We start from the raw sequence: 26,346 nt of genomic DNA, 5'->3' as shown, positions 1-26,346 counted from the left end.
AAGACTCCTCTGGTCACCTTGGCCATGTACCTCTTTGTCTAACCAGCTTTGTTCACGGACTTAGGAGCCTTGGTTGGGTCTGAAATGTCTGGTAGGGATAACCAACCTCTCTGGCTTCAGCCCTGGGAGTGGCCCAGCATAAGTCCAGTGCTCAGGCTATTGGTTATGACAACTCCAATAAATCTTTTGGGTGGTGCTGTGATCATAGCACAAATTCAGGGATGTGTGGCTCCTAACTTAGGCTAAAAGACAAGTGGGGTAAATCCAGAATTAAGTACCTGAGTCAAAATGCTGCTGTTATTTTCAGACCTAGCCCTGCTGACTGTGTGAGCTGCAGCCATGCTGCTTCCCCCAATGCAGCAAGGCAGGGAGCAAGCTCCCATCAGTGTGGATGAAGACAGACAGAGTCCTCTCAGAATGCATCTACCAGGGCCAGAAGCATCAAGGACTTCAGCCAGCAAAGTATGTGTGGGCTGAGAGAACAGCCTACGTGGCTATTGGCCTTGTGCAAGCTCAGGGCATGCCAAATGGGATGATAGGAAGGCATATGCTGCAAAGTAAACTTGCAATATGGGCATTTCAGTGGGTCTGAGGGCACTGGCTGCTGGCTTTATCCCTTCCAGACAAATCCCACTGCTCTGCAGGGAAAGTCTGTGCACTACTGCTTTCTGTTACAGACCCCTTGACTGAGACTGTCCACTTCTGGGAGTAGGTGCCCCTTCATTTGTACATCTTCTCTCCAGCTATAAAAGGATAGTGAGCTTGGGAACAGTGCTTCTGACCGGAGGAAGGGCTGTCCCAGCTCCAGCTGAGCCAGTGCACTTGCGCTCCTTGCCTCCTGGACTGTGCTGCCTCCCTGAACCCTCTGCTTTGCTTCCATCTGCCTCAGCATGAAGCTGCACTGCCTGATCCTGGGCTCTCTGCTCCTCCTACTGCTGGCTGGCTGCGGCGGAGGGCTCGGGGCCTCCACCATCGACCTACGGACCTTCACGGGCTGTGCCGTGCGGGAGTTCACCTTCCTGGCCAAGAAACGCGGGTGCCGGAGGCTGCGGGTGACCACGGACGCGTGCTGGGGACGCTGCGAGACCTGGGAGGTGAGGCTGTGCCCGGGCTGACGGAGCTGCCTGCCAGCGGCATCCCTGGTAGGGCTGGGGCTTCACCCCCAGAAAAACCCCTCCAAAGAAACCCCCCAAGCATGACAGAGCTTGCAGCTGTCTACTAAACAATCAAGGGCTGTGTCCTGCAATGTGCCCTCGTGGGCAAGAAGGCCAATGGCATCCTGAGGGGCATCAAGAAGAGTGTGGGCGGTAGGTCAAGGGAGGTTCTGTTTCCCCTCTGCTCTGGGCTGGTGAAGCCTCATCTGAAATCCTGTGTCCAGTTCTGGGCTCCTCAGCTCAAGAGGGACAGACAACTAGCAGTTCTCTGACTAACCAGTTCTTTGGAGAGAGGCCAGCTCAGGGCCACCAAGATGATCAGGGGACTGCTGGAGCATTTTCCTTATGAGGAAAGGCTGCGGGAACTGGGGCTGTTTAATCTGGAGAAGAGGAGACTGAAGGGGCATCTCATTAATAGTTACAAGTATATGAAATGTGTGTATCAAGAGGATAGGAGTTTTTTCTGTACTGTTCAGTGGCAGGACAATGGGTAATGGACAAAAGCTGGAACACAAAAAGTTCCACTTAAATTTAAGGAAAAACTATTTGACTGTTGAGGTGAGGGAGCCCTGGCCCAGGCTGCCCAGGGAGGGTGTGGAGGCTCCTGCTCTGGAGGTCTTCAAAACCTGCCTGGACCCATTCCTGTGTGACCTGATCTAGGTGATGCTCCTGCAGGGGGGGATGGACTGGATGATCTCTAAAGATGCCTTCCAGCCCCTACCATTCTGTGATTCTGTGATTCTGTGCTCTAGGATCCCTCACCACCTCTGTCAGCAGCATTTGCTGTCAGTTGGTCCCTCCCTCCTGCCCCTGCCTCAGAGGGGGGTGTACATCATCCAATGATATTAGTGAGGCACTTATGTAATACACTTATTATGCAATTTGAAAGCCCCTTACAGCTTGAACACTTCAGGAGAGGAGGCCTTTATTACTTGAGCAGAAAAAATTCCTTTGAGCTGAAGACAGGAGCTCCCAATTGATGGGTAATATTTTGCTCCAAAAAGCAAATCCCAGAGATCATGTCTGTTTCTAATTTAGTCCTGTTTTAAGTCACAGTCTTATATAAATATGAAGTAGCTATGATTTGAGGGGTACAAGGGGAGAAAGAAAGAGCATAAGTACATCTACAAACACTTCAGAGAACAAGTTTCTGACTATCATCTTCTTTCTGGCACTGGAAGGCTCAAGGGGCCAGACCCAGTTTAATTGTTTCAGAGAAGCTTCAAGTGACTCCAGTGGGATTTTGTCCACATGAAGACAAGAGTTCTGTTTAGGTGAGCAGAGGAGGAGCCACAGTCGGTGTGTCAGCTGTGACTACCTTCTTTAACTGCTTGGTAGCATGAGGGGAGAGGCCACCAGTGGCCAGATTTCCTTGCTTGGTTAAGGTTCCTTTGAGGGACCTTTTGTCACCTGATTCCTTCCACCACCAAGCTTCTCTGACAGCACAGACCTTGCAGACTTTCTTACCATGCTGCAGTACCACTGGGATGTAGTTAAGCTGAAAACAACTGGTTGTAAGCTCTACAACTTCTAGAGAGTACCGTGATGTACTTGGATGGAGGGGTTGGTAAAAGGGAGGAGTGTCTGCATATCTTCTAACTGAAACATTGCATCTGTTCTTTTCCATGCCATCATTCTTGGTTCCCAGGGCAGGCTCTTTACATACCACAGAGAGAAAGAAAGAAAGAAAAGAGTAAAATGTCTCCTGGCTGTGTTACTTGATGCTGTTTTCCATCTGTGCAAGAGAAAGGACTCCCATTCCCATTTGCTCTGCCACTTCTTGGAGTCTTTGGAAAATAGATGATGCTGTTGAGAAAAAACTCTCTTTTCCACAAAAGCAATGCCACTGTGATACCACGTGGGAGTGTGAGTTTCAGGATGTTCACAATCCCATTGTCTCCTGATGGCTGAGGCCTCTGGCCAAACTGTTTTCCTCGTGAGGAGCTGCAGATTTCTATACTGGCTGCTGTGCTGATTGCATCCCCCATGGTGTACATCCATTGGGCTTTATGGGACGTGCAGCCTGACTGGGGAGACAGGTCTGACTGAGAAAAAACCAGACATTTGGCACCTGGAGGCACCTCTGCTCTTAGGCAACTCGTGCACATGGAAGGGTTTCCAGCTGAATGCATTTACTTTGAGGAAAATCAATCCTTTTGGACAAAACCAGCTGCTTTTGTCAAACATGCATTTGATTGAAGGACTAGCATTCTGCTGGAAACCAGCTTTTTGATTGGGCTTTTGTCATCTTTCAAGTAGCTTTAATTGGAGCTTTATGCTTTTAAAAACCCAGAAACAGACACACACACCCACTCCCCTCTAGAGCAGGGCTCCAAGAAGAAGGTGTTGAAGGATGAAAGCTAAAAATGGTTTCTGTGGCCCCTTCCACCTGTTCCAGTGGCTCCTCTATTTACACTAAATCCCCCTGAGGAAACTGGGACTCCAGACATTTTGCTTCTTTCCTGAGACCTGAATTTCTCCCCCCCTAGAAGCCGGTGCTGGAACCGCCTTACATCGAGTCTCACCACCGCGTTTGCACCTACAATGAGACCAAGATGGTGACAGTGAAGCTGCCCAAGTGTGCCCCGGACGTGGATCCCTTCTACACCTACCCCGTGGCCATCCGCTGTGACTGTGACATCTGCTCCACCACCACCACTGAGTGTGAGAGTGCCTGAGCTCTCCTTTCCCAGCCCAGGTGAGGGGAAGCCAAATTCTTCCCTGGCTTTATAGCCCCAATATCTCCAGCAATACAGAGGGTGTAAATCAACCCAGAATTTGATCTCACCCTGCAATGCTCCTAATCCTTGTCCTTTCTGGACAGATGAGCCTTATCATACTGTTCAAAGCACCGTAGCTGTAGAAGCGTAGTACAATAAAGATGCAGTTTCCTTTCCATTTCACACTGTGTGATATCTCTTTGTGGACCAAGCCGTCACTGAGAGTGGAAATCATAGAATCATAGAATGGTAGGGTTGGAAGGGACCCTTAGTTTTGAGAACCTCCAGAGAAGGAGCCACCACACCCTCCCTTGGCAGCCTGTGCCAGGGCTCCCTCACTTCAACAGTGAAATAGTTTTTCCTTAAGTTTAAATAGAACTTTTTGTGTTCCAGTTTTTATCCATTACCCCTTGTTCTGTCACTGAAAGCTACAGAAAAAGTGTTGCCCTGGCCTCTTGATATACATCTTTCAAATACTTGTAACTATTAATAAGATCCCCCCTCAGTCTCCTCCAGACTAAACAGCCCCAGGTCCCACAGCCTTTCCTCATAAGGAAGATGCTCCAGCAGACCCCTGATCATCTTGGTGGCCCTGCACTGGCCTCTTTCCAGCAGTTCCCTGTCCCTCTTGAGCTGAGGAGCCCAGAACTGGACACAGAACTTCAGATGAGGCCTCACCAGGGCAGAGTAGAGGGGGAGCAGAACCTCCCCTGACCTGCTGGCCACACTCTTCTTGACGCATCCCAGGATGCCATTGGCTGCTTGGCCACGAGGGCACATTGCTGGATCATGGTTAGTTTATTGTCAATCAGGACTCCCAGGTCTCTCTCTGCAGAGCTGCTCTTCAGCAGTTCGATCCCCAGCCTGTACTGGTGCAGGGGGTTGTTCCTTCCCAGCTGCAGGACTCTGCACTTGTCCTTGTTGAACCTCATGAGGTTCCTCTCTGCCCAACTCTCCAGCTGGTTGAGATCCCGCTGAATGGCAGCACAGCCTCTGGGGAATCAGCCAGTCCTCCCAGTGTGGTGCCATCAGGGAACTTGCTGAGGGTACACTCTGTCCCCTCATCCAGGTCATTGATGAAGATGTTGAATAAGACTGGCCCCAGAACCGAACCCTGTGGAACCCCACGGTGACAGGCTCTTAATTCCTGTGGGGTGTTACCTTCTCCCCAGTAATGGAAATGCAATTACCAATGTTTCTGTCACCTCACCCTCAGCATTAGTTCTGCTTGCCCTGAGGTCTATTGAGAACAGCAGTCAAAGAAAAGGCCTTAAGGCCAATGAAATGGAAATGAGTGTCCAAATTACTACCTCGAAATTATGGTGAGTACATACTCTGCCCTGACAGGAAAGTACATAAACACGATTGATTTGCTTAGAATCAGTGGACTTTTACAGTGAAGCATGTATTTCAGTGATTTGCTTAACTGGAGCTATTCTGTTTCAAAAAAATCTTGCCTCACAAGAGACAATTCCTTGAAAAAAAAGAGAGAAAAACATATTAAATCTGTAACACCAGAGATTCATATCTTCCCACCTGCTTTTGTCCATGGTAGGAGAGGAACTGCCCTCATGTAGGATCAGTGAGACTCTGCAGAGCCCAAGGAGTCTCTCCTGACAATTTCCAGAGTTAGAGGGACCAAGCCAAAACACTACATTCATGGTTTCAGCGAGGCCTTGGCTGAGGTGATGGGAAAGAATGGGCTACAAAAAATGTTCCAACACTTCCCTGCGCTGCTCAGCCCCGTGGTGACCTGCTCCTCTGAGATGCACACTGAGCTCAGAGCAGCCACACATGCTCACAGGAAAGATGTGGAGGGGCCAGTAATGTGGATGAGGGAAGCCCAGGACAGGAAAGAAAGCAGACATGCCAGAGGATGTTTCATATCTCCTCAGACCCACTGTTTATGAAGTAGGGGACACCTGGGAGCTGCCTCAACAGCCCCGCAGTGAGCACAGACACGTAAGTACCTTTGTCCTCTGGTTTCCAACTGTAGGAGGACGGAGCCATGGTCATCAACTCATTTCTCCCCTGAACAAAATGGGACATTATGTGAAAGTAGGAAGATTTGCCCAAAGGAAGAGACTCAGGGGAGGTTACAAAACAAAGACACCTTCTCAGATAGCCATTAGGAGAGAATTGCTGCTGAAAGTAATATCCGCAGCTGCCTTTCCCCATTTAAATGTCTTGTCTTCTGGATGCAGTTGCCTCCATTTCCACAGATGAATGGTTGAAACTTCTCCAAGTGTCCTGTCCTCTCTGAGACAGATTTAATTTAACTTGTAATTTATTAGCTACTGACATTTTTTTTTGTCTATGGAACTGTAAAAGCTGTTCTTTTACAGTTCTTTTTGGTGGAGTAGGAAGGAGGTGATTTTATCACTCTGTTCTCTGTAATTCTGAACAGAGACTGTTGTGGCAAGCAGCAGCAGGAGCAGTTTTGTGCCGATGGAGAGTTTAGCTGCCCTTTAAAAAGTTGTTGTGTTTTGTTTCAAATTGCATCTCATAATCTCTCTCATCTCGTTCCTCTTCTAACTGGCATCACAACTATCATGGGAAACCTGCAAATTATTTTGTGTCCTTAATAAACCTCAAAATTGTAGTAGGAAAGCAATTTTAAGCAATGTGTTCCTCTTTATTTATGTGTATTCTCAAGAAGAACATGGATAAGCTCCTACAAACTCTTTGCCAGAGCTGTGAACACCCACAAAATATTTCCTTGATGTGTATGTGAAGTCATTTCCTTAGCTGTGTTTCTCTCTTTGAGTCTGGCTGTGCTACTGTTTTAGGGTTAGCAGTAGAGTTAGAAAGTGGTAAACTTCCTTCCTCTGCAGCCAACAGGAAATATAGGCTGTACCCAGAAATGCTGTGACAGTAGAAGCCTCAGTGTTTGCAGAAGAAAACACTGCAGGGCGTGAAGGGGGGTTTGACTGATGCAGTCACAGCCTGGGAGAGGGGTGGGAGAGGAAGAGTGGGAAGGATGTACTGAGTGAAACCAGCTAGCACTTCTAGATGGGCTTTTAAGGAGTGGAGCAAAAATGAATGGGGATGCTGTGGATTTGCTGTGGGTGACAAAAGTACAGCTACCAGCAGAGCTCACCAAACCATTTGACTGGTGCACATCCTTCTTCACCCATCTCTGCTGAGTTCCCATCAGTGGGCACATGATGGTGACTTTCAGGTAGCCAGCTTCATTCCTGCTGCTGGTACATGCAAGTCTGGGGCATTTTTTCCCCCAGGAGTTATTACAGTACCAGGTCTGCATTCTGTAAATTCCCACCAATGTTGACATTTGTGACCAGGTCTATTGGCTTTCACATCCTTCATGCTGCAGCTGGGGTGGTATGTCCTGCTCAGAACTTGCAGGCAGTCAACATAGCCCATGCAAAGTCCCTTCCCAGGCCACCTTCGTCTCTTCGGTGGCATTTCAATGCTCTTTAAAGCCACAGACGTAAAACTCACCATCCCATCTGTCCAAAGCAGTTAAACAGCCCTTCTGTCTTTGGTGCATCAGTTTGCAAGGCATGTTTGTCACAAAGGCTGTTATACCTTACATAATGCCTCCCATAAAAACACTTTTTCTTTGCAGCACATTGGTTATCCCCTTCACCTGGACACTGACCACCAGCACCAGACAAAAATCCTCACAAACTGCAACACAGACCTCTCAAAAGTGTCAATGCCACTGCACATTTAATCTAGCATGATTTTCACTACCTAAAAGCAAGGAAAGGAAGTTTTGCTCTCCATATCTAAGGGGAACTCGACTTTCCTGGGAGAACTGTACTTGCAAAGCAGGGAATGAGAGAGAAGCTGCTTTTGCAAAGCCTTAGTGTGGAACAATTCACAGCTCTGCATCCCTAGCTTGAAGTACCTCCTGCAGTAAAAGGTTTTCTGTAAGAAGGGAGGTGGCTGCATCTGCCTGGTCAGGAAGGAAAAAGTACAGATAGGAGCAGGCATGGCTCTGCATCCTGGGAACAGTACTTTGCTCTTGGCTTGGCCATAAACATACCAGCTGAGGAGGGGCCTCAGTTTCCCTCTGGACACTGGAACTGGTGATACAGCTGATTTTTGTCCTCTACGGTGTGTTTTGGATTGTACAGGCTGTAAGTTCCCTTGTGATGAGCCATGTCTGTATCCTACACACGACTCAGTTTCTCAGGTTTGTTGTTGCTCTTTCAACATGAACAGCAAAAGTCACAATCATGCAGTGCTTTGATTTTTCACAATACTTTCCTATTGTATGGTGGTTAGAGAAGTTCACTGAGCCTTCAAGTTCAGCTCCCTTCATTCCCATACTGCAGCTGGTGTGTCCAGAAAGACTGACTATGTCAGAAACTTGTGTATCTTACCCCATCTTCAAACCTGAGTCACAGTGAGAGGGTGTGCAGGAAACGTCCCCAGACATGTGTTTCCTGACCTGATTGGATTTCTTTTTGAGGGACAGATCAGGCAGCTCCCTTCTGCTTTCATTGTACTCACATGAAAACATAGGAACCACTGCCCTGGGTTGGAGCAAAGGGCTGCCTCACCCAATATCCTGCCAGTGACGGTAACCAGCTGCAGATGCTCAGGGAAGTGTGAAAATATCAGGGCTATCTGCTCCCAGCTTCATCAGGCAGTAGTTTCTGCTCTGGAGGATGCATTTGGTACCTTTTTGTTAAACCCCAGATGCTCAGGTCCTCCACGCTGCTGCTTCCTGGGCAAGCCTGGTGACTAATACCAGCTTCCTCCAAGGACAAGCAAATCAAATGTATCCCAGGCCACATGCTGTGCCTTCTTGATTTGTCCTGGCTCCTCTGGGGATGTATCCACTTAGAGCAGCCAGGGATTTGGGCTGCGGTGCCTTTTTATTAGGAATAGATCTTGTACCCTTTGCCTTCACTCTGTAAGTGAGTGTCCTGGGCAGGAGCTGCTTAAGCCTGCTGAGATTCACAAGCTGCAAGAACACAGAAAGAGCCTTTCTCTGGTGAAACTTGCTTTAACCCCATCAGTATTAGGGATGTTGTTCAGGAATGATGGGATTTGCCTCCTTAATTTGAAGAACTAAAGCAGCAGTTTCCCAAGAGGGACATGCCTGAGATGAGCCAACCTCTGTGGTATCACCTCCTGGGATGCTGCAGGTGACAGTGGAAGGTGCAGATGCTTGCAGGACCAGCCAATAGCAGTCCTATATGTTAGAGTGTGTCTTGCCTACCTGAAATGTCCTGAAAGGCAGATGTGATTAGTATCTGGGAAAATAAACACAGCACCACACAGTCTCAAAATGGTGCTGTCAAAACACTTAGTAATACATTTATTTTGTTAAAATAAACTATGTACATTAAGTGGTATTAATGTGCAGTTACCATATACAGTAATTACAATGTTTAAGAGAGGACAAGCAAAAGAGTACAGAATCATGTGCTGTAAATAGGAAACTAATGCTGTTTACATGATTTTTAAACTATGCAAAACTAAATTGCAGGAAGAACTAATTTCCTTGATTTCAAACTTTATTGCTTTGACATGAGTTATGTAGATTTGTCTAGTCTCTGAAAAAAAAGATATGCCACTCAAAAATCAGACATAACGTTTTAGTTCCCATCCTTTGGTTTGACCAGTCCCACACTCCAGCCATATTGCACATAGCAACTTTTAAGAGAGAAAATATCAGTTTCTCACTTCAAGTAGATGACTCTTTTACTTAACTTGCTAAGAACTGACTGATGATGTGTTAGGTCCTGATTTGTGCTGAGGTCATTATATCTGCTTCACAAATTCAATCAGAATAACTCGTTGCACTGTTACTTTTAAGTATTGCTGAAGTACTATGCAAAAAGAAAGGAAAGATATATTCTTCTTGTGTTCTCAGGGGAGCAGAGAATCTCTTTGAAGTGAAATGCTTGTATTTGGCCAGTGCATCAACATCATTACAGGTAAAACTGGATTCAGTTATCCTTGCACTTGAGGACAGTTTAGATCCATCTCCCCGCTCCTCTCTGCAGCCTTCTGTGAAGCCCTCCCGGTCTCAAGGTGCTGCTGAGCCTCAGGTATCCCAGTGTGACTCCACAAAGGCACCTCCAAGCCTTTCTGCCAGGCTCATTCCAGCATGGATACCGTGCTCTGCTTTGCTCTGTGGCATTTCCCACCTGGCAACCTGGACTTACCATCTAAGGTCACTTCTGCTTGTGAGTGAAGAAGACTCTGACCGTGTCTTTCCCCTCTCACACAGCTTTATGTTATTGCTGATTAATGGATTAATATTTACAAGTTTGGGGAAAGTTTGGGCTCCTTTACTCCACACTGGCAGTGCAGTTCAGTAATGCAGTTGGAGCAGCTGCCTGTTTTAGGGAAAAGCGATGGAAGAGACGATATGACAGTCACACTATGGATATGGCTTACACACAAACTTCTTTGACAGACATCAGACAAAAATTTCTACATGTTATCAGTACAAATAGCTGTTGTGTATTGGAAGGTCTTGAAACTGTAGAATGGTGACAACAATTTGCTCTGAATTCATTAACTTCTGATCAAAGTCAAAATTCAGCAGAGCTGGTGTCGGTGAGAGCTCAAACTGATCGTTAGCAAAACCAAATGCAAAATTAAATCTGGCATCCTGAATGGGATAAGATGAAATTAAATGACAGCAATGAGTGTAGTTTCCAATTCAACAAAGATACATATTTGTCTTGAATATTACACCCTTAATATAATAATTTTCATCTCGTTGAAACGAGGAGTTACAAACCCAGCTTCTAAAGCTCAAGCTAAAGATCAGATCAGCAAAGTCTCCAGATGCCTGACTTCTTTCAGGAGACCACAACCAGCAGCCAAAAGGTATAAAAGATTCTTGGACCTGTCTCAGTGTATCTGTGTGCTCAAAGCTTGGTCAGGCATAATAAAGGGCAGAAAAGGAGGAAACGTAGAGCCTCTGAAATGCTTTCCACATTAGTCATGTGTGGACCCCGTTGAAATTTTCCATTGTCTCTGCAAGAATTGGAATGAAGCCAACTTGCAGCATCTTTGACAATCCCACCCTAAAATTATAGTGAGAAGAAGCAGCCAAACACTGTGTTATGATCTGCATGCTCTGGAAGGGAGTGAGGATTGTGCTCAAAGTCATTGTTAACGTATTTTCCAAGTTACAGGGATTTTTCACCAATGGCAGCAACTGATGTGATGTTTGTGAGGTGCTTTGTGACACGTGGATTTGTGAGATCATTTTCCTCTTGCAACAGGGTTCTAAACTCTTTTTGCTGTTCTGGTGGGGTTCCTGGAACTGCCCAGGAAAAACAGATTCTTATTCACATGTTGCTGAAAGCTTTAACTGAAACAAAGAAAAGAGAATGTGAAGATTTTTTTCATTCTAGTTATGGGCATCCTCTTTCATCTTAAAAAAAATATTAAGCTTTAAAATGAAACTGACTAATTGTGTCTCTGAGCTCTGATTTTTCAGTTGTCCCCCAATGCAGAAGTGTAGGTGCCATTGTCTTGCATTCATTACTTCTAACTGGTCTTTTTGTCCCAATTTTTGATGCAAACGTATTTCTATTCATGTTTTGTTTTCACAGGTGAAAACAGCTGGGATCACAAGCCACTATTGAAATCAGTGGGAGGCTCTTTCCTGTTTTCAGAGGGCCTTTATTCAGTCAGAGGAAAATAAACATTCATGGTAGACATTTGTCTTCATTTTTACGTAGAGCTCAAACGTGTCTGGAAGTTTTCTGACGTAGGTCGCTCCACGCTCACCTCCTGTCACAGCAGATGCTCCTCCAGTCCTGTAGAGTTGTCAGCCACCAAAATGTTCTGTTATTTCCAGATTTGTTTCTCTCTCTTTTCTTTTCTTGTCTTAAATGTAGGATATAAGATAAGCCACGTGAATCCTCTTAAGGGAAAAGGAACGTACAGAGACAAAGGCGCATGCAGACAGATTCCTGCATTCTACCTGTCTATTAAACAAATGGTCCCTGGGCCAACTTGAGTATATGTTGATTGGTTTGCTGGAGAAGAGATAAGTGCTTTTAAACAAGCCTGGCTCAAGACAGATTGATGCCATTGTGATGTACTTTTAATCCAGATGAAATTTCAGTGTGGTGAATCAAGAGGTAATTGCTCTGTCATCTGGGAAAAAAGCCACAGAAAAAGTCATGAAGGGTAAGCAAATGGTCATCTTTCATGTCCAAATTGAAGGGACATTTTTGTAAGGATGTGGCAGCTTGCATGATTAAAATACATCTGTGAGACACATATAACTGTATATGTAGGAGGTTGGGTGCGATGAGGAGAGGTAGCACGAGAAATTGTTTGCAAGAACTTCTGCAACCTTTTCCAAGCTCCTGTAAAGGGTTCTCAAATTGGGTCTTTGGAGTCTTGGGACAGTATCTTGGGTGAAGGTTTTACAGCTTCCTGTCAATGAGAAGTGAAGTCCATGACATGCACCTCTGTCAACATTCACTGAAATATTTGTTCCCTGTTGCTCTTGGTTTGCTACGGTGATTTTCCCACTTGCTTACATCTATATTGCAGCCATTGATTCTCTGGGAGTCCTTTGTGGTTTGTGGAGCAGTATGTCCAAGGCTTATCTTCTCTCCCAACTCACTGGTTCTTTTCTACCATGCTTCCTTTGAGATAGCAGACATTGTGGTGCTGAGCATGGTGGAACACCTGGTGAATTTGCACAGTGGGTGGGCAATAGGAAAATCACTCCTTTTGGAATGCAGGCCACCAACACTAGAGCATCTGGAAGAGGTTTTGTCATATGGTAGCTACAAAGGCAGCTCAGCAATGACCACATTCAGTCTCCATCATTGGGGCTGGATGAGAGGTGAGGAAGTTTGAGATAGTTCCTTGTGGAGTAAGATACTCTTCAATATAAGGAAGACTGCCAAAATCTAGCTCCTTAATAAGAGTATTTGGAGTAACTTTATTGCTTATTAAGAACCAATGCTACATTTAATTGTGTATTTATTTTGAACTGGAGCCGTGCTTTGGAAGACAAAAACCATGAGAAATATCCATGGCAGCTGCTGAAATAATTGTTTTGATTGCCTTGCTGGACTTAGAGGGATTTCTGCAGTTCAGCAAGATTTACATCAGGACCAGAGCGTGTAGAAGTCGAGGGAAAGCTTTACATCATGTCCAGTTCAAGACAACATAAGGCAAGAGTTTGCAGTTGGCTGTTCTTCATAAGTTGCATCTTACTGTATTATTATAGTGTATGATTTACTGGGCAGAGAGGGAAGATCTGGGAGCATTTGGCACATAGGACACAGAACATAGGACAATTGGGAAGAGCTCATCTTGAGAATTGCTCCCTGCTCCTCTGGAGGATATAAGCACATGGGGCTTATACTCTTGAACAAATGTTCCTGGATGGACTTGTGTGGTATTAGAGCCTTGTTTCTTCATTCTGCCCAACTTTTCTGAGCTCTTGGAGGCACAAGACAAACTATGTAAGTCTTTGTGGGACCTCTTCATGTCATGCTGGAAGTGGTGACGTAGCACTAGATTGCCCCATTTCCATTGGCCTGGTGTTCAGCAGCACTCTGAGGGGCAGAGGCATCTATAGATTGTTTTCACGTGATAATAACTAATATCACAAATGTCCTGAGATTTCTCTACTACCTGCTGTGTCTCTACTCTCCTTGCAGGAGTTGGCATGAAAACCCTTTGGGAACTCTGAAACTACAACTTCAGGTTAACAACTCCTGGTAGAATATTAAGGTTTTAGAAGAGGCCAAAGGAGATGGGTTTTACAGGGTTTAGCAGATTTCTTGTAAGTTGTGAGTGCTTTTGAAATGATACCAGACTATTACCAAAGGCAGCTCTATCAGGAAAGGTTTTGACATCAGTTGCATTAAGAGGACATTGTCAAATAGGTTCCTGGGATGGTTTATAGTCTTTATGACTCCTAATCGTATTCCTTTGAAGGTGAAATCGGGGTCTGATTTCAGGCTCATCTTTCAGTCAGAAAACCCATCTCCTTTCACCTGGTAACTCTTTATTGATTTTCTTTTCTTGTTACTAATGGTCCTTGAAAATAACTCAAAGTTTATACCTGTTGTGCTTGTGCTGTGTCTGGTGTTTTGATACCTCTGAAAATAGGCTTTGCTGGCTGTTCACACATCATCTGCTGATGTTTAGAAAAGGTATTAGGTATGACTTGCCAGATAGTCAATGAGTCTCCTTATATCTGACTACAATCCCTTTCAAAAGCCAGTTGGCCTCCCCAAAGTAATAGTGTAACAGGGCAGATCCTTGGGTAGGTGCCACATTGTGTGGATAAGTGTGTGTACATAACCTATGTTTATGTACACATAATAAAGTTTATGGGACTGGCATTAACATATTTTTTTGGTTAGAAGAGAAGTCAAAACCATATGAAGTGCAGAGGCCATTTCTCAGTGGGTTGTGATCACTCTTCCTCCCATACAGATCCCAGATGTCAAGTTTTGGTCACAACTGGCTTGAAAAACTTGAAATTTTACTGCCTGAAAAACTTTGTATGCTTGGTTCTGTAAGTGCTAATAAACCCCTGGTTAGTCTTAACATTGAGGGGGTTTTTTGGTGTGTATTTTAGTGCTTTTCTATCTGTTTCTGCTGTTATGCAATGATCTCTGCAGGGTGCTGCAGCTTAATATGTTAGGACAGTAGCATTTTAGCTTCTACATCACCATACGTTTTTGAGTAAATCTTCCTCAAATCACTGCAGTTACAGCTTGCTATTTGGTTTTTGATTTTATATGCCTATTCTATACCATCCCCTTAGTATTAACAGACACCCCTGATACTCAGTAGCACGCAGAAAGACCATTTGCTTTTGTTTCTCTGCTACGTGCCAGCAATGCTATATTGCACTTCTCCAGCATGCTCCTTATTTCCTGGTAAGCTCAGCTGTCAGTCTGGATTTCTATTTCTTCCATATTTTGTGAAGCTTTAAGAATACCTGGCAGCTCCAACCTGAGTGTTCACATTGCACTTCGGCTGAAACAGACTTCACTTACTTTAACCAGTCTTGTATACAGGGTAGCAGTCTACATGAACTGAAACAAAGTAATCATCCCATTTTGTTTCCACTGAAGTAAATGGCATCACAGTTGAAGCTCCAATTTTCTCTGAAATCTGTTGAAAGCTTTTCTTGGTTTGATTTCAGTGGACTTCTAGTCAGGTTGTAAGCCAACAAAAGCTTACCTGCATATTTATTTATCTAATCCACTCCTAGCTTTCATCAATGTCTCTTAATATCTCTGTACACATTATAGCTCAGCTGCTTGCCAGCATCCCAGCTGTGCAGATACTCACTGTTTTGCCTGGGGAAGGCAACACAGCTTCTGTGGCATGACATGAACTCCTTTGTTGGGCTTCAGCTCTGTCCTTGCTCTGAGCTGTGCTTTATTAACCAGTCCAGCTGAAGCAAATGGCTGGGACTTAATAACACCAAATATGAAATATGCACAAAGGATGCCAGCAGTGAGGAAATCTTTCTTTTGTCTGTCTTTGATTTAGCATGAATTTGTTTCCATTCGTGCTTGCGTGCAGCAGGAAAGAGAGGGTGAGTGAAAGCTGTCTGTGTAACAGCAACAGGGTGTTTGCCTCCAATTTGTTCACTGTTTTTCAGAGAGAACTGGCTATTTCTACATCAAAACCTTTCGGAGTGTCAGAGCTGGTTTCTGTAGGTGTCCAAGGTAAACTGAATTTGTGCTGAAGGAGGAATTTGGATCCCTAATCCTCAAGGACTTCAAGGCTGGGCACTGCATCACGCTTGTTCCAGTCTCTGTGCCATGGGTGCATTTCCTACAATCCTGCTGACATCACAAATTGCTCCAAATGACACCAGCCCTGTAATTCACTACTGATAATGAGAGTTTTCCTGATTACATGGTTGTGCTCAGCGATGCTGCTGGGCTTGTGCAGAGGAGTGGGCTGGCAGACCCTGGAGCAGGATGCAGGAGGGCACATGTCCCTGGGCTGGGAGGGTGCACTGTTATTACCTGCTCACTGCTGGCACTTCTGGAAACACTGGCTACAGACCCTGCTTTTGCAAGGAGTGACATCCAAGGTCTTCAAATCTCTATTTGCTGGCACTGTGATTTCCTGCTTGGGGAATGAAATCCATAACAAGAGTCTCGTGGCATTGCCAGGGTACCTGAAGGCAGATGCAAGTAACAAGACTCCCTTCCCGTTCACCTCTGAGTTGTCTGCTGCTGTGATGTGCAAAACTACAGGCTCCCTGGAGAGGCTTTAGTGAAAAGGCATGCTTTCTTCAAAGAGAGATAACAGGCAGCTTCCCTTCCCTTAAGGTCTGGACTTCCCATCACTGTGCTGTCAGCTGCAGCCCATCACCTGTAACTCCTGTGATAGTTCATTCCTGAGGGCTGCAGCTATGCTGCAACTTTAACAGCCATCACAATAATGAAGATAGAAGAACAGGAGCAATGAAGGAAGCAAAGAATGGGAGGAATGAGACTACAATAAATCAGCATGTTTACAACCCTACTTTGATGAGTTTTTTACATGAGATATTCCATTAAAAAAAAAAATCTTAAGGCAACTGAGTCACTTTAAAGCACCTGAAGTCAGTGTGACCTCTGGCTTTTTGGTCTTTGCTGTTTTTGTCTGCCAGGTGAGATGTAGAAATGCAGCTCATCCTCAGGGTAAATTTTCAGTTGCCATGGCAATGTGTCTTGTTCATGTTCTCAGTTTGGAAGAGGGATTGTTCCACGCAGCTATTTCACATCTAGGGCGATATTCTTTGGTGGCAGAATTTGTTTCAGTACATTGATGCTACAACTCTGTTCTTCCTTTCCCAGCTTATGGAAGCGTGGCTCAGTCTGAACATTCTCCTGGTAAAACATAGTTCTTTGCATTTGTTGTTGTTGTTGTTGTTGTTGTAAGAACATTCCTTAAGTCTGGAGGTAAATGTTGATCCATTTTGATTATTTGGATGCAGCAACATACTGACATTGTGAAGTTTCACCATGAAGTGAAAACAAACTGGAATCACACCACCTTTGCTTCCACGTGGTTTGAACAAACTGAAGTGTATCCTGAAATAGTGAGTCTTATAAAAGAAAAGTAATTTAAAAGTACAGCCTACCTATAGTGTATATCTTACATATTGGATTTCTACAGATCTCCACGTGCTTTCAGTCAATTCAGATTCAATTCCTAAGTACTGCAAAACCCTAATTTTGATCAGTTCTTGCTTAAGGCCACAAATAGAGTTTCTCATGTTTGTTTTGCAACCTTTAGTTCTTTGGTTTTTGGAGTTTTTTTCCCCACACAGCACCTGGACCTTATTCCTAAGGTGAGGAGTCAAGCAGGAGCAGACATCCTGGTTTCTGTTGGCAGTAGTGGGAACAGACTGCGTGTGGCTCTGGAGGGTTAGGAAAACACATAGACAGGAGCTGGCCTAGTGTGATACAGCTTGGAGGTTTCACAGAACTGAGGGCTCCTGTTTGGGCAAGAAGGACCCTTTTCTGGTCACGTTCCCCATTTCAGTTGCATGTGACCTTCATTGCCCTTCTAACCTGCTTGATTTCGTGGAACTCAACTCTCTTTTCTTTCCAAGTGACTTCACACAAGGGTGCAGCAGCAGTGGCACTTTGCACAGCGCTTCTTTCTCTTCTTGGGGTGGAAAATGGTCAGGATTGCTTCATCAAAGACAGTCTTAAGGCCTTTCTGTGTGAGGGCTGAGCACTCCAGATAGCATTGTGCTCCAATCTGGAGGAGAAGAGAGAAAACATGAGTATCCACTCTTGGGAGAGACAAAGAGACTCTGTTCCAGCATCATTCTACATGCACACGTGTCCAGCCATGGAGGGAAGCCCAGACCTTCAGAAAGGAGGTCAGATCCTTGCTCTATTTTGTGTCTAGCAGCCTGTGAGATCAAGGGACAAGCTCAGGCGACCATCCTGGGTGAGTGAGTAGGGAGGAGCATCAACACCTGTATTTCATCACAAGTGGTTGATGGGGAGTAGGAATTCCCTGCATGACACTCCAAAGAGTTCTGGCCTAGCAGCTTGACCTCCTGCCTGTGCAGCTGGGGTGGTTTAAGGGCATTCCGGGTCATTAGCTGAACCCCTTAATACACTTAGCTTCTTTCCCCTCATCTGTCCTGCTAGTGTCCTGCTTCCTGCAATGCTGGGGAGCTGCTACTTGTGGAAGGGCTTCTAGTTGGTTTCTGGGAAGCATCACCTTGAGATGGGAGTCTCCTGACTGGTGTGACACAGACACACACTGTGGCCTGGGAAAGCAGCTTCAGCTTATTCAACAACCTTGTTGCTTATTCAACTCACTCTGTTAGTGATTGCTCTTGCTGACCTTTGAGGGCCAAGAGCCTCTAACAACACCTGCAGGATATAAGGCAGAAACAGCTGGGGTTGAGATGCCTCCATTTAAGGGCTTGAGGAGAGCTTTTATTCCCTCTGCCTTTCCAGGAGAAGAGTGCAATAGCACAGAAACATTACGAGAGCCTTCACTCCTGCTTGAAGTGTACCAGGTAAGTGAGAATTAATGTCTGTGTTTTTGTAAGGGATAGGAATGAGTTTGCATGGAGATGACTGCAGACAGGGGGTATTCTACAAGCCCCACCTGGTAGATGCTTGATCAAGAAATGCTTTGCTTAGGTATTGTAGACAGGAAAACCTGTTTTGCTGCCCATCTGTCACTTGCTGCCCTGGGCACCTTTGCTTAATACTTAGCTGGATATCACAACAAAACAGCAGACTCAGGAGACACCTGTTTCTGAGTCCAGCCCCTGGAACCAACCAGTGCATCCTGGAGGAATTCACCTTGAATGAAACAAACCCAGTGGAAAATTGGGATGAATTGTTTTCATGGGACCTGAGTAAAAGCATTTACCTCCTTTGCTAGCTTCACTCCATGCTCGTAGGTGAGTGGTTTCTCCTTCATGTAAAGCAGCCGAGCCAAAGTCTTAGGATCGTCTCGGAGATCAATCTAATGGAAAAGACACAAACTCTGTTCTTAGTACCACCTTGCTGTAATTCTCAAGACAGACACTCATAGCTTTACAAACCTGCAGTTGTGTCCTTGCATAAGGGAAGCTGGCCTCAGATGTTAATTCAGGAATGAATTGTGTATGTATTTTCCTTTTCTTTTCCCCCCTTTTTTGTTTAGCATGAATTAGTTCTCACTGGTGAGTTATTGGGCCACAGCTCAGACAATTGCAGTAAAGATGTGGTTCTCTATGGCTCTCACAATGCAGCTTGGAAGGTGTTGGTGGAAGCCTGAGTTGCATTGGAAGGGGAGGCTGCTGTGACCTGACCCTGCACTGCATCACCCAAAAACCACCCTGATAGGTCAGACAGATGCAGCTCAGTCTGACAGACTTGAAACCAAATCCTTTATTTCCATGGAGAACATCAAAGTGAAGCATTCTGGCACTTTTAAACTCATCCATTTTCAGAGTGTGTGATTCAAAGTGTAGTATTTTTATTTTAAAATGGGTGGTTTAAATTATTCCTGTGTGAGAAACAAAGCCAGTGTTTGAGTGATTGGACTTTCCTATGGCATGAAGATGTTGGTTTTGACCACAGTTTGATCTGTTTCACTAACTTGGCTTAGTTACTCTCCAGTATTTGGGCATTTTCCAGGCTCGTATTCCCTGCTTCTCATAATCTCTATCCATCCTGCATCCTCAGAGCAAACTCATATTTAAGGTACTTTAATTTATAGATTTCTAAGGCAAAAATGAAGTGGTTTGATTGTTTAGTCTGACATCCACTAAAACACAAGCAGGATGGTGAGTCACTGATTGCAGTGTTGATGTAAAGCATGAGAGAGGCTATTTCCTTCCCGTGTCTCTTAACTCAGTCATTTGGTTAATTATCCCCGTTCTTAAAATGTAGTTTGAAGTTTAGCTTCTGCTTCTAACAACAGACTTTGGGTATTGTTTTTTCTCCCCTCACTAAAGTCCTGTCAGAAATCTTTTCTCCCTATAGGTATTTATGTCTTGTTGCTATATTAACAGATATTTGGGTAAAAAGATGGGATGAGTTTTGCCAGCCATGACTAGTATGATGGGACATTTGCATGGTTACTTCTATTCCCAATCCCTGAGTTTTCCTCTAATGGGAAAGTCTGGCTGCATGTCACCTTTCCCCAGAGCTCAGCCTCCAGCCACCCATGGAGTGGAGAAGGAGCTTCCTTGCTCTGAAGCTCCCTGGTGTGGCTGGTGGTGTCCTGGAGGAGCATTACCTGGGTTCCTATGAGGACATAGGGCACGTTGGGCATGCAGACCTTCAGCTCAGGCACCCACTCCTCCTGTACATTGTGGTATGAGGCAGGGTTCACCACAGAGAAGCAGATCAGGAACACATCCGTGTTGGGGTAGGAGAGGGGTCTCAGCTGGTTGTAGTCCTCCTGTCAGAGGGAAAGCAGAGAGTGTGCTGCGAGATGGGAGATAACTGGAGATGATGGTGCAGTTAGCTCTTGAAGAACAGATAAACACTATCCCTTCATGCTTTTTTATTAATGTGCTTATTAATACACATTAATAACTGCTAGGGAGCTGCTGAGGGGAAAATTGCTCCTCCTGGGCCAGGGCTGCAGTTTTGTCAGCATCCTTACCCAAAAGAGCTGACATTTGTTTGTGTGTGCATTATCTGTGGTGATGCTGGTGCAGAGAGTGGTGCTACACAGCAGCTGTCACTGGTGGTATTATATTGAGGCTGTGTGTTGCAGTCTCAGCCCTCTAGCAACGTGATACCATCCTGGGAAGTAATATTTGACTCTCACTGCTAGCTAATATTTGCTGCTGATAAAACATCTCTAGGGACTTTTCTGTTAATATTCTGGGCTTTCTATTCCCCAATGGTCATTACAGACGTGACCATATACAACAAATAGGGTCTCTGCACTATTTATCATGTATGCTATGCAGCAATATATCAGCAGGAGACGCTCATCTTGAAAGCACAAAGCAGATCAAATCCAGCCTCCACTGGCTGAAGAAATCACTGGGGGTGATTTAGTGTTTCTACAGGCCCTGGCCTGGGAGAAGATGTTTTCTCTATTGTCTACTTGTGAAGAGGGTGAATACTCAAGCAGCTTGAAGCATGACTGTGTAATGTTGTGAGCTGGCTTTGGTAATTGAGTTCCATGGAAGAATTTGGGTCTGTTTTCAGGCTTGAGGTGTTGAGAGCAAGCAGAGGTTTTGTAAGTCATGGATAAGGGACAGTTTGGCTCTTTCTGATAGTGTGAGTGTGTGTGGCTGTATCTGGTGGCTACTTTTCAATGAAACCTGTTAGAAAACTTCCATACAATGAAACATAAGCTTTTAGAGGGCACAGATCTATTTCAAAGACAGTTCTGCACCCCTCAACAGCAAAAAAGGGGGAAGGGAACATAAAGTTGAGGTGTAGAAAATTGTAATCCCTGTTTTTGTCAAGATTGACTGAGACCTAGGGCTTTAGTTCTTGGACAAACCTGAAATCTCTGCAATATGCTTTTTAAATTACAATTGTCTGCAGCTTCAGATAGTGGAGTTCTGCTTTGCAGAAACTGAAAAAGTTAATAACTTAAAGAGAAGGGAAACCCAAAAGAGAGACTCAGGTGCTGTTGCTCAGACTTGAGAACAGTTACCTGAGGTAGGGAAAATCCCTGTTTAGGGGCAGGAGCAATGCATCTTCTGTCTATCTTGCCAGAGAAACTGATGCAGGACTGTTATCTCTGTGCCCAGATTAGATGATGTCTTAATTCAGTCTTGCTTTGGTTGGATCATCAAATGAGAGGGATTAAATATGAGCCAGGACTGCTATATCTTCTTTCTGAAGTCTTTTTCACTGAGTATGCAGTGATAGGATGACCCAGACTATTTCTGAATTGTCACTAGCTTCTGAAAGATACTAATTGATTATGTAAAAACAATCTTCTCCAACCTTTTCTGAAGAGAAAACCTCAATTATTTATTTTGAAAGGAAGCATGAGGCCAATTTTGGCTCTATCTCAAAAGAGAAGTTTAAAGGCACATCCTAAACAACAAACATGATGTTTTGTTTTGTCTAACTGTGAATGTTCCTTGTTCCAAATTCACTTCAAGAGGAGGAGTAAATTCTTAGTTGCCACTTCTAGCCCCACAGCCACAGTATTTAGGGTAAAGTTAGAGTGTTGTTAACTGACCTATGTGTTTCCAGTGTCCTAGGAAGTATTTATCTGAGGAAAGATTTACATGACAAATGGAAGTGTTTGCACACATCAGCCCAAGCAAGTGGATCTTCCACCTGCCAGGAATGGCAAGAAAGAAAAATAGGGACATTGGTGACCAAGTCAGTGATATAGGCCATGAAGAAGCAAAGCCAAGTTATTTAGAGGAGATTTATACAAGGCTCCAGAGATGACACTCGGGTTCCACAGCGGTGTTAATAAGAGGCAAAGTGGATGCCAACACAATGGAAGCAAAGGAACAATTGCTTTATAGAGACAAGTGAGTTTTATGTGGATGCTGTGGGTGAGGGAGGCCTGGTCTGATGCCTGACTGATTATGGGATATTATTTCAGCTCAGAGCATCAGCCCTGATGATTTCTCTGAGATGATGCCACGGTCAACACAAGTTGATACCAGCTGCTTGGCAAAGGCATCTTCAGTGTTTTCAGTTTAATTGCTGCAAACCAGCCTCCTAAAACACCCACGTGGTGGCAGCAAGAGCTCGAGGAATCATGGTTTAGGATTTTTTGGAAGGAAATGGGCAAAATATAACCAGTTTCAATATTCCAGATGTGCATAGTTGGAGGGGCTGGAACTTACTGTACCATTAACATTACAAACTACAAGCCACGAGTGCTCTGCCTGGCAGTGACAGCTACAGGAGTGTGCATTTAATTTCATTTTGCTTGTTCTTTCAGAGCTCCTAGAAAATCCTGTTTCAGAAGGATCATTCCTGGTCTGGGTTAGCAGCACAGAGTATTATATAAACCATAAGGAAGGATACCCATGCATCATGTAGCAGAGGTCTCATCTCCTACCAGGACACAAAATCATTCAGAGGTGGCTGAAGTCAAGCAAATTAACAGTGCAAACAACTACAAAAAGGGGAATGGACCTCTGCATGAGTATGGGGCATATGCAGAGGTGCTGCAGCTAGTGACAGTGGCATTTGGGAACGGACACAAGTCCTGATGGACTTGGGCTGTAACTGATCACTAATTTGTTTCCCTAGCTCATGCGAGCATTTTGCTGTGTGTTATTTAGCTAGTGTAAGGCTTCCCAGTTACACTGCCTGGCTGCTGGCTTGGCATGGAAATGTCAGTGCCAGGACTGGCCTTGCTGAGTTACCTGCCTGTGACTTGCCAGGGATGAGGTACATTTACTGGTATTGCTCCTTCCTCACTGCCATCATGAGCCTTGCAGTGTTTGGGCCCAGAAAGTACAGCAAAAATCGTTTGTTTGTTTTTTTCCCCCTATTGCTGCTATGCTGATCTCACTATGCTCCCTGCCATGTCAGCCTGGTAAAGCACTCTGCATTTGAGTCCAGCCTGGGGTTAAAAAAAAACCCACTTTTTTTCCCCCCCTCTTAGGAGTGTTTGTGCCAGGGATGCAGAAAACCAGATACCCCAGATCTGAAGTCTCTGCCAGCTTTCCCTTCAGGCTGACAGAGGGTCTTGCTGCAGGAGTACATTTTCCAATTGTTATTTCATTAGCATATGTTTTATAGCATTGTAATGTCAAGGGTTATTTTTGGCTATGACTTCACACCGATGCCTTTGGAAAGCCACACAACACAAGGAGAAGGAGGGAGGAAACAACCCAGATGATCTGTGGTTAGGGCTTGAGCATGTAGGAAGCATCATCCTTTCAGCCTCCACAGAGATAAGATCTAGTCCTCTAGAAGTGACTAATGATCTGAGTTTTCACTAGATGACCATGTCCTCTGAACCAAAGCCTGAAAGGGGAATGAGCCTGATGGGTTAGAAATGGTGCTTGGAGGCAGGTGGAGCTCTGGATAATTTGAAGCAGGGGATGGCAAAATGGCTGTGGAGGAATGGATGGATGGAGGGGGTGAAGATGGTCAAAGACAGATTGTTTCTTCTCTTATTTATCCTCCTGAGGCAGGATGTGTTGCTGAGGAAATTGGTGGCAGGTGGAACTTTCAGCCCTAGAAGATATGTAGAAATATTAAAGCACTGAGTAAAATCTGATGGAGAACTGAATATAGCTCCAGTCTTGTTTGCAAAGGCTCATAGTGCTGCTGGATCATGACAGACCCACTCTGAGCTCTGTGTTTGTGAGCACAGAATAGAAACCTGACCATGTATTCAATGTGAGACAAGGACTTGGGTCATATTTTGAGACTGACTTTGGATAGAAAGGATGGGTGGGCTATAAGTAACACCATGTGATAGGAATAAAAGAAGTAAAACCCAAAGCTCCAGTCCTGCTGAGTGCAGATTCTTCTGGAAGTGACAGTCTGTCCTGATTGGTTTTTGACCACTCAGAATACTTCTGCAAAGTATATTCTGTAATAAGTGGTCCTATGCAGATGTGAGGGTCTCCTTCTACATTGCTTATGCACCTCATAGCAATCAGTCACAGCCAAAAAAAAAGCACAGCCAAGAAATGCTTCTGAAAGCAAACCCCTGCATCCAAGGCAGTTTGCTGGTTGAGTGACATAGGATTCCAAATCTCCTTTCCTGCTGCCTCCAGTTCCAGCTCTGACTGCAGGAGCTGGTGGATGTGGGTTCCAACCTTCCCCGGCTGGGAGGAACCTGGGACCTGCTCCCTGCCTTCTCACCAGCTGATCTTCTGTGAGGTTTCTGTGTAGGCTGTGGTCCTTTCTTTATTCTAATAGTTACTGGAAGTACAAATTTCAGTGTGAAAATATGTTGATCCTTCTACTTTTTCCCCCTCTCCTTTCTTGTGCCCTTCAAGTGGCAAAGCAAGGCAGTGAGAAATACTGTTCTCCTCTCCAAATCAGCCCATAGACCAAAGCTGTTCTACAAACTTTTAGTACAAGCACACTACATCAGACTGTGGACAGTGGAAACAGTAAAAACGTTATATATGGAGTACAGGCTCTCCTGTAATGGACACTCTTGTCCTGGGAGAAGGATGTTGGGATGGGTGCCAGCCTGGCTGGGTTACCATTTAAAGAGTCAATAGCTGATGATCAATAGGCTATTGCTGTATTGCATTAATTTTCTGATCTTGGACATGAGAATTCTTTTCTGTATCTTCAGTGCCACATGTGGTAAATGTAAGAAAATCCTGACTTTATGCAAAACATGAAGTAGGAGGTGGATATTTGGGAGGCTGAACAGCCTTATGAGGCTTTAAGTTCTCGCTACGATGAAATTCAGTCTTAGGATTGAGTGTATTTGTGTGTGTGGTGTTGCTGAACTAGAATGAAAACTCTATGTAGAATACAAAAAGGAGAAGGTCAGCAGTTCAACCATGACCAACTCATGATATTGTTAATACCTTTAAGCTACTGCCCCCCTCAACAGCACGAGCAGCAAACCCCAGTTTATGGTAGTAACAAATCAACCATGGGAAAGGAAAATGAGAAATGTCTTGCAGTAACTTACCTGCCCTGCAGTGTCATACAGTCCCAACAAGTGTTGTTGTCCTCCCACAGTCACAGTTACTGGAAGAGAGAAACAAAAGATGTTGTTTAGGCACAAGCAAGTGTCCTCACTTTAATGCCAATTAAAAAACTGATGCCAATAGACCTTTCTGCTAAACACATCAGCATGTGTCTTATAGTGTAAATACTAAACCAAGCACATAACCCAAACTGAAGGCAACCTGAAGTCACAATAAAAGCAAATCCTTTATGCCAAGCTCTTGTTTCTTCATGGACAGTCACAAGCAATAAGCTGCACACCCTGCCATCAGGGATCCAGAGACCAGGGGACATTTGCTTCTGTCTCTGTAGCCACCAGCTCACCCCAAAGGGGTGCTAGGACTTGAAAGCATGAAATTCCTGCCTCCCCACCATGAGCACTGGGGCAGGTTTGTTGTGGATTGCTGAGAACAGTTTCTATTATTTTATTTCTTCTGGGCAGTGAAGTGATAAAGCATTTGGCAGTGGTTGAAGTTCAGTGAGTCTCAGTGGAGGTGCCCTGCCTCTGGAGCAGCCAGTCCAACTTCAGGTCAAATGGCAGTGCTGAATATATGAGGCTCAGTGGTGGATTCTTCAAAGGACAAGGAGGAAGAGGAGCACTAATATTTGCATGGATGTTGAACAGACTGTTGCAAATGAAGGAAAGCATGGCTTAGTTTATTGATCACACTGGGCTTGTTTACTCCTTTAGTAGAATTCACTTTGAATTTCATTTTAAGCCCACTGATGAAAATGTTTCTCATTGTCTTTGGATGAACCCTGTTATTAACTGATCACTAATCCCTGTTATTTTATACAAAGAGTATGATCTGTGTTAATGACATTTAGTCAAACAGCTAATCTGCTTAAATGATTACTACTCACCTGTAAAGAAAGAGAGCAATCCAGTTCCTCCCATTAGTCAAC

The 26,346-nt window shown here is 44.7% G+C and overlaps 2 protein-coding genes across 2 annotated transcripts in view; one reads left to right on the top strand and one right to left on the bottom strand.

Moving 5' to 3' along the window:
- Positions 1 to 890: 890 nt before the first annotated feature.
- On the top strand, positions 891 to 3,832 carry GPHB5 (glycoprotein hormone subunit beta 5). Its single transcript, XM_061998796.1, has 2 exons — positions 891 to 1,094; positions 3,644 to 3,832. Exons 1-2 carry the CDS (start codon positions 891 to 893, stop codon positions 3,830 to 3,832), a joined length of 393 nt encoding a protein of 130 aa, XP_061854780.1.
- A 5,309-nt stretch (positions 3,833 to 9,141) lies between these two features.
- RHOJ (ras homolog family member J) overlaps positions 9,142 to 26,346 on the bottom strand; it is a 62,355-nt gene continuing 45,150 nt past the window's right edge. The window contains exons 3-6 of the mRNA XM_061998948.1: positions 25,403 to 25,461; positions 20,078 to 20,242; positions 18,722 to 18,817; positions 9,142 to 17,581 (exon numbers count right to left, since the gene is read on the bottom strand). Coding sequence (XP_061854932.1) covers positions 17,435 to 17,581; positions 18,722 to 18,817; positions 20,078 to 20,242; positions 25,403 to 25,461 — 467 coding nt within the window. The 3' untranslated portion in view covers positions 9,142 to 17,434. The remainder of the gene's footprint in view (positions 17,582 to 18,721; positions 18,818 to 20,077; positions 20,243 to 25,402; positions 25,462 to 26,346) is intronic.

The sequence above is a fragment of the Colius striatus genome, chromosome 6, assembly GCF_028858725.1.
Source record: "Colius striatus isolate bColStr4 chromosome 6, bColStr4.1.hap1, whole genome shotgun sequence".
Lineage (NCBI taxonomy): Eukaryota > Metazoa > Chordata > Aves > Coliiformes > Coliidae > Colius > Colius striatus.
This window is presented reverse-complemented; position numbering and strand designations above follow the sequence as displayed.

Excerpts from the sequence above, each read along its gene's own strand:
- GPHB5 (XM_061998796.1), top strand. The coding sequence starts at position 891 with ATGAAGCTGCACTGCCTGATCCTGGGCTCTCTGCTCCTCCTACTGCTG. Across the intron at positions 1,095-3,643 it reads GACGCTGCGAGACCTGGGAG|AAGCCGGTGCTGGAACCGCC; the intron begins GTGAGGCTGTGC and ends CTCCCCCCCTAG.